Here is an 8083-nt window from a genome sequence, read left to right as displayed (position 1 = left end):
GTGGGAGAGCCACAGACATAGAGGGTGCTGCTAAGATCACAAAGACACAATTCTTAGTGTAGCCTCCTAATTACAGAAACTCTAAGAAGGAGGCACTGGCTAGTTCTTCAATTATGAAGAAAAGAAAAGCTGGTTTGGAATAGAAAGTTTTCCTGTCTGCTCTGATCTCAGAAAATATCCCAGGCCCTAGGAGATAAGCCTAAAGTCACTTATAGTTCAACCAAATGTCTTGTTTCATTGTGCCAATCTAGGGCATGGCACGAGACAGAGGCCCACAGCCAGCAAGGCAGAATGTCTGGGCCAGCCAGGGAGCTCCACTTGTTTCTTAGGCTATTCAGTATCCTCAGATACTAGCTTCAAAGCCGGTAAACTCAGGACTCTAAATGAGGACAGACTAACCCGAGAAACGGGGACAGGTGTTCACTGATACCCCACTTTGAAAACCCACATGGGGCATTATAATAGCGTTCTCCATCTGTCCAACCTCAGGGGTTAATCCGTCCTAATCTAAGCCATAATAATTGGGTAATCAGACAAGTCACACCGAGAAAACCCAGGCCATTGCTTTGCTGTTCTTTTTGGCTAGAGATTTTTTTTTTTTCTTTTTGACAGCAAAGTAGAGCTGACCTAGAAATTTCCTGCTCAGAGTTTCAATCTTCCAGTAAATAAAAGCAGACACTTGGGAGAAGGAAGCTTGTTTAGAAAAGCCCAATTCTCTTTCTAGGGGACAATTTGAGTCATTGTCTCCCCCCTGCCCCCCAACATACAGGATTGAGAGCTACTTGGGGCCAGGTCACATGATTCCAGTCTTTGCTGAAAGCTAAAATGAAAAGAAAAGGGGAAAAAAAAAAAAAGTCCCATCCTTAGCTTGGCTAGTGAGCTCAGTGGTGTGAATCCAGGAGCCATTTAAGATGAATAGGTTGGCTGAGATTTCTGACTTTTGAAAAAAAGAGTAGCCTTGCTGGGATGGTTGGTAAAAGAAACATAAATGAAAACTGAAGGAATATGGATCAGAGTCTTAACCCAAAGCCTGTGAAGAAAACCCAGTAGGTGGTTAGGGTCTGCGGCAGAACAAAACCTGGCTATTTGAGGATTCACCATCATAAAGAAAAAACAGAGTCTTTTTCTTTTCCAAAGGAGGAAAAATCACCTCCAAGCCAGAGGTCTGGTCACTGGCAAGGGCGAGTGTCACCTGTGTTCATGTCAGTACCCAGCCCACAGGAGCGCTCAAATTCTCCTTTGAAAAAGGATGGATTAGCTGGATGTGCTGGTGTTTTACACCTAGTATCCTGGCTACTCAGGAGGCTGAGATGTATCAGTGTTCAAAACCATCCCTGGGAAGAAAACTCTGTAAGACCCTTATCTCCAATGAACCAGTAACAAGTTGAGGAGAAGGCATGGCTCAAGTGATACAGCCCCAGCCTTGAATGAAGAAGCTGAGATCTGAGAATCACCATTCAAAGCTAGCCTGGGCAGGAAAGTCTGTGAGACTCTTAGCCACACAAAAAAAGCCAGAAGTGGAGGTGTGCTTCAAGTGGTAGAGCAACAGCCTTGAGCCAAAAAGTCAAGCAAGAGCTTGAGGAACTGACTTCAAGCTCTAGCCTATTACTGGCGCTCATGCACACAGACAGACAGACAGACAGACAGACACACACACACACACACACACACACACACACACACACACACACACACACTGAGCTCCATACCTTCCACTGAGGGAAACTCCAGAGGAGTGGGGAGAGACACTGTCCCCCAATGAGCTAAGGGACCTGAGAGTCATCATGATGGGGACTTAGGCAGGGGACTTAAATGAGGGACAAGGACAGACCAACAGTGGCCTGAAGACACAAGAGTGACTTCTTGTGTGTCTTCAAAAGCCATGAAAGTAGGTGGGGATGGAGTGGGTGATTTCAGAGACTATGATAAGGAAATGTGAAAGCAGAAAGTGGCTTCCTCTAATTGCTGGATGAGGGCTGAGGAACTTGGGCAGAGGGCCCAAGTCTGCACTACCCAGGATAGTGAACACATGCCATCTGTCTGCTGAGGAGGCACAGGGCAAAGAAGAGCTTTTTAAAATGAGTACAAGAGGCAGATGCTGTAGCACAGATATTTCTCATCGCAGCTACAGGGAAGGTAGAGATAGGAAGATTGAGGCTGGAGGCCAAGTTAAAAAGATAGCAAGACCCTATCTTTGAAAACAAGCGGAGCCTGGTAAGAGACTGCTGTAATGCCAGCTAAGCAGGAGGCAGAAGTAAGAGGATCATAGTCTGAGGCCAGCTCAGATCGATGAAGACCCCACGTGAAAAGGAGGGAGGGCTGGTCTCAAGTGGTAGATAACTTGCCTAGAAAGTACAAGGGCCCTAAGGACAAGGAACTGGAACTTAGGCTCTGAATGGCTGTTCCAGAGTGAGGTGGATCAATCCTGCCTCATTGTCTCAAATTCCTGTGCTTTGCCTCCTCCCCCACTGATGTGGGTCATCCTCACACTATGCCTTGCTTGCCTCTCCTGCTAGTATTGTTTTTTTTTGCCAGTCCTGGGGCTTGAACTCAAGGTCTGTGCACTGTCCCTGAGCTTCTCTGTGCTCAAGGCTAGCACTCTACCACTTGAGCCACAGTGCCACTTCCGGCCTTTTCTGTTTATGTGGTGCTAAGGAATCAAACCCAGGGCTTCATGCATGCAAGACAAGCACTCTACCACTGAGCCATCTTCCCAGCATCCTGCTAGTATTTATCCTGCTAGTATATATATATATATAGGAGCTGGTATTTATTGATATATTTGAATATAAATTATATGTATTTTCATGTTTATTTATATTTCATATATATGTGGGGTGGGGTGCCAGTCCTTGGACTTGAACTCAGGACCTGGGTGTTAGCCCAGAGCTGCTTTTGCTCAAGGTTCACATTCCACCACTTGAGCCACAGCTCTACTTTTGACTTCTTGTGCTTAATTGTGGATGAGTCTCCTATGGATTTTCTTGCCTGGGCTGGCTTCAAACTGATATCCTCAAATCTCAGCCTCCTGAGTAGCTAGGATTGCAGCCACCAACACCTGGCTCTGCTGCTAGCATTAGATGACTCCTACTGCTGCTTTGGCTGCCCTCTAATCCTGCATTTATCCATGCCCACAGCCCTGGCATGCTGTCCGCTCACCCTCTGCTATCTGGCCTCATTCTGCCCTCATTTTGGCTGCCCTAAGCCTGCTTTGATTCTGGCAACTGAAAAGACCCCATCCAGTTCTGCAATCTGAAATGAGATACTTACTCAGAGTGGCTCTGGCTAAATAGAGCAGAAGCAAAGAGGATGTTTGGGAGGTGCTGGTAAGTGGTAGCAATGTGGTGACGTTTAGAAGGCCACTCTACCTTAGGTATAGGGGATAGAAAAACAATAGAATCACAGAAAGGAGCTGGGCACCAATGGTTTATGCCTGTAATTCCAGGTACTCAGGAGACTAAGATCTGAGGATCATGATGTGAAGTCAGCAGATAAATCTAAGAGACTCTTATCTCCATTTAACCAATGAGAAGACAGAACTGGAGGTAAGGCTCAAGTGGTAGTGTTGGACTTGTGTGAAAATGCTCAGAGACAGAGCCCAGGTCCTGAGTTCAAGCTCCATTACCATGAAGGCAAGAGAGACAGAGAAACAGAGAGACAGAGAGAGACACACACAGACAGAGACAGAGACAGAGAGAAGAGAAAGAGAATAAAGAAAGGTAAAGGAAGAAAGGAAGGAAAAGAAAGGAAGGGAGAAAGTGAAAGGAAGGAAAAAGAGAAAGAGAAAGGAAGAGAAATAAGCAAGGAAAGAAAGCCTACGATGAGTAGGAAAGAGACTGATATTTGTGTTTATGTGTAAGTACTATATATAATTGAATAGTATTTAACACGAGTGTTGAATAATACACAACATATATTAATGATGTGTGTGCTTCTTCAGATTTCTTTCCTCTGCTTATAAGCCCTCAGCTGGGATCATGAAAGCAAATGTCAAGATGACAATGTTATTAGTTGCCTTCAAAGTCAGAACACAGAAAAGACCCTGACTGGCCTGCTCCCTGGGTGGGCTTTTCCTTTTCTCCAGCCCACCTGGGTCAGGGCTGTTAAAGGGTGCCTAGGCACTCAAGGATCCCTGTCATCTTTTCCTGCCCTACAGAGGGAATTGAGTACAAGCCAGACTTGGGAGGTACTAGCAACAATCAGGAATAAAGCAATATCTCACTAAAAGGAAAAGGAGAGAGCAGAACCCCAGTCAGATCCCAAGGCTCACCTGTGCAGTTTCCAAGCTACGTCAATGCCAGCTCAGTCTATTGTGACCAAATGTGAGCTGGACAGTGCCTTCTGTCACTTGGAGTCTGGGGGAAAAAAGCCATCAATGTCCTTGAAGGACCAGGCAACTGCTGGTTGAGCTTTCTTTGCTGAGATGCAAGTTGGTGCCTGGCTGATGGCTAGTGCTTTTGTAGTAGACATGACAGCCCTAATATTAAGGATGCAACACTGATTTGAAGATCATATTGAGCCCTGGTCCAGAAAGATGTAAATGTACACTTCAGTCCTGCTAGGCTTGTGAAGGGAAAGATATCAGGATGCATGAAGGTTAACACATGACAAAAGGAAATTTGTGTGTGTGTGTGTGTGTGTGTGTGTGTGTGTGTGTGTGTGTGTGTGTGTGGCAGTACTGGGCCTTGAATGCAGGGCCTTTTGCTTGGCTTTTTTTTTTAAAACTCAAGCCTGGCACTCTACCACTTGAACCATGTATTCATTTCCATGACTTTGCTAGTTAGAGATAAGAGTCTTGTGGACTTCCCCCCCCCCCCCCCAAGCTAGCTTTCAACCTCAATCTTCAGATGTCAAGTGAACCACTGACCCCAGCTCAGGAATATTTACGTGTTTTTTTTTTTGGGGGGGGGGCATTGAGCTACCTAACTTGCTTTGTTGTTGTTGTTGTTGGTGGTGGTGGTGGTGGTGGTGGTGGTGGTGGTGGTGTGTGTGTGTTTGTGAGAGAGAGAGAGAGGGAGGGAGGGAGGGAGGGAGGGAAGGAAGGAAAGAGAGAGGGAGGGAGGGAGGGAAGGAGGGAGAGAGAGAGGGAAGGAGGGAGAGAGAGAGAGAGAGAGAGAGAGAGAGAGAGAGAGAGAGAGAGAGAGAGAGATCCATGATGAGGCTCCCAGGAAGAGCCGATCTAGAGGAGGAGTCAGAGGACCTGGGGTGCGTGTAGATGGACTCTGAATGCCATAATTACGATTTCAGTGTCTTCAGTCAGCTGGAGAGGCTGTGTCGTCGGCTCTCATCACCCACCTGCTAGGTAGAGTCAAAGCCAAGTGAGCTGGGCTGGGCTGGGCTGGGCTGGGCCGGGAGGGTTAGGGTATTATATAAGCCCCTTTGCAGGAAGGCGTGGAGAGGGAGCTGGTCTTTGCTGTGTGTTTTCTTGCAGCAGCAGCAGCAGCAGCAGCAGCAGCAGCCAGGGAGGCTCAGGTTGATTTAGAATCCGGATGACAGTGGCCTGGCTGGAGCCCAGGGCTGACGAAAGCTGCTTATCCGCCTCCCCCCCCCCCCTCCTCCCCAATCCCTCGGTTGCCATGGAGACGGGCGGGAGCGGCGGCGGCGGCGGCGGCGGCGGCGGCGGCGGCTGACAGTGAGCGCGCGCGTCCACGGGGGTCTGCAGAAAGCGGCGGCGGCGGCGGAGGAAGCCGGGGGTGGGATCGGGGTCGTCTCACGGTGGCAGACATGGACTTACCTTGCGATTGTACCTCGGAAACGCCAGCTCCGGAGCAGCCCTCGGGGAAGATCAACAAAGCAGCTTTCAAATTATTCAAGAAGAGGAAGACGGGGAGCACCCTGCCTAGCATTTTTGGGGTCAAACACAAAGGGGATGGGAAAAGCTCGGGCCCGGCGGGGATGGTGAAGAGCCGGACGCACGACGGCTTAGCCGAGGCGGTGTCGGTGCTGGAGAGCGGCCGGAAGGAGGAGGAGGCGGCCCGCGAGGATGGGGCGGCGGGCCGGGGCCGGGCCAGCCTGGGGGCCCCCAAAGCCCCCGAGGGGCGCGGCGGGAGCTCCCCGGCCAACCACCACAGCGCCGTGGCCAAGTCGCACAGCTTCTTTTCCCTTTTGAAAAAGAACGGCGGCGGCAGGCCGGACAGCGGCCGGGGAGGCGAGCCCTCGGACGCGGGCAAGGCTGCGGGCAAACAAAAGAAGGGGCTGCGAGGGATTTTTAGCAGTATGCGTTGGCACAAGAGGGACAAGCGCGGCGGCGGCGGCGGCAAGGATGGAGAGAAGGAGGCGGCGGCCGCGGCGTGCGCCCCGAGCCCCGGCGGCCTCCTCCTCCCCGGCTCGCTCACCGCCAGCCTGGAGTGCGTCAAGGAAGAAACGCCCCGGGCCTCCGGCCAGCCCGAGAGCCCCACCGGCCGGGAGACCCCGCCAGACCCCTCAGGTGAGCGCGGAGGGGGAGAGGAGGTGCCCACCCCCACCGTCACCAGCACCGATCGCGGCCTGGGCCGTGAGGCCCAGAGCCCCCGGGGTCCGCACGACACGCACCCCCGGGCGGAGGACTCCACGGGGTACCCCCATCCTCATCACCCGCGCACCGAGAAGTCCTGGACACCCCCCGATCCCGGAGCGGATGAGGTCGGCTCGGCTCAGGAGGCTCCCAGCACAGGTGATGTTCTGATAAAGCCTGTCCCCCCTGTCGACTCGGAGTGTGGCAGTGGCCGGGCATCTGCCATCCCTGACCTGTCTTACTCTGTTGACCCACCCTCTGACCCATCGGCCGATCGTATTTGTTTGATGTTTTCTGACGTGACTTCACTGAAAAGCTTTGACTCTCTTACAGGCTGTGGAGATATTATTGCAGATCAAGAAGAAGAGGCCGATTCCAGCTGTGACAAGCACATGCCGGGGTCAGGCCACCACGCCGCCGCCGCCGCCCTGCTCTCTAAAAAGAACCCCACCGTGATTGCTTACCAAGGAGGAGGAGAAGAGATGGCCAGCCCCGACGGGGCGGGTGACACTTACCTGCAGGAATTCTGGGACATGCTTTCCCAGACGGAGGACCCACCAGAAGCCAGGCCCCACGACAGAGTGGCGAAGGGAGCCATGACCCAGGAAGCCAAGGCGATCGTGCCAGAGACAGCCAAAGATGCCAGGCGTGCGGAAGCCGCCAAGGACGCGTCCTCCGTCAAGCGCAGGAGACTCAACCGGATTCCCGTGGATCCCCAGGCCAAGGAGGACCCCAGGCACCCCGAGAAGGAGCCGCAAGAAGGGGTCCCCAACAGTGATGAGGGCTACTGTGACTCCACCACTCCTGGTCCAGAGGAAGACCGAGTGAACAGCAGCAAAAAGGCGCGTGTGCCCCGGGACAGTGACAGCGGGGACGCCCTGTACGACCTCTACACGGAGCCCAACGGTAGCCCCGCCGCCCCTCCTGCCAGCGAGGAGAGCACCTGTTTGTCCCGGTTAAAGCCTGTGGTGCCGGGCACCATCACCTGTCCATTGCGAACACCGGGCAGTTTGCTGAAAGACTCCAAGATCCCCATTAGCGTCAAACATCTCACCAACCTCCCAGCCAGCCAGCCTGTTGGACCCCAACCACCATCCAGGAGCGACCTGCCCAGAACGAAAATCCCAGTCTCTAAAGTGCTGGTCCGGAGGGTGAGCAACCGCGGCTTAGCTGGGACCACCGTGCGGGCAGCTGCGTGCCATGACAGTGCCAAAAAGTTGTGAGAGCTCCGAGATGGAGATGAAAGGGTCCACGTGTCAGAGAGTGTGCAATTCGTCCCTGGAAACTACGGAAGGATGCTTTGCTTTCTCTAAAGAAATTCAGATAGGACTACTCTTGTTTCCCAGCCTGGGACCCTGGTGGTCTTTGGCAGGCTGGAAACAGGGGCGGGAGATAACGTTGGAAAGAGGGATCCTCCATCCAAGATAAGTCCCTGGGAAATCTTTTCAAGCACTTTCCCCACCCCGCTCCCTCCTTTTTAAAAACCTTTTGCTTTCCTTCCTCCCCCTCCCCCTTCAACATGGCGGAACACTCAGAAGTCACCTTTACTTTCCCTTGTTTAAAAAAAGCAAAAAACAAAACAACAACAAC

The 8083-nt window shown here is 52.0% G+C and overlaps 1 protein-coding gene across 1 annotated transcript; it reads left to right on the top strand.

Moving 5' to 3' along the window:
* Positions 1–5155: 5155 nt before the first annotated feature.
* On the top strand, positions 5156–7877 carry Amer2 (APC membrane recruitment protein 2). Its single transcript, XM_042685502.1, has 3 exons — positions 5156–5205; positions 5583–6652; positions 6827–7877. The coding sequence occupies exons 1-3, from the start codon at positions 5156–5158 to the stop codon at positions 7714–7716; spliced, it is 2010 nt and encodes a 669-aa protein (XP_042541436.1). The 3' UTR covers positions 7717–7877.
* Positions 7878–8083: the final 206 nt, after the last annotated feature.

This window comes from Dipodomys spectabilis, unplaced genomic scaffold (assembly GCF_019054845.1).
Source record: "Dipodomys spectabilis isolate Male_0828 unplaced genomic scaffold, ASM1905484v1 ptg000095l, whole genome shotgun sequence".
NCBI lineage: Eukaryota > Metazoa > Chordata > Mammalia > Rodentia > Heteromyidae > Dipodomys > Dipodomys spectabilis.
This window is presented reverse-complemented; position numbering and strand designations above follow the sequence as displayed.

Coding starts and splice junctions, on each gene's coding strand:
- Amer2 (XM_042685502.1), top strand. CDS start 5,156: ATGAGGCTCCCAGGAAGAGCCGATCTAGAGGAGGAGTCAGAGGACCTG. Junction 5,206..5,582: donor GAGGAGTCAGAGGACCTGGG/GTGCGTGTAGAT, acceptor GTTGCCATGGAG/ACGGGCGGGAGCGGCGGCGG. Junction 6,653..6,826: donor TCAGGAGGCTCCCAGCACAG/GTGATGTTCTGA, acceptor ACTCTCTTACAG/GCTGTGGAGATATTATTGCA.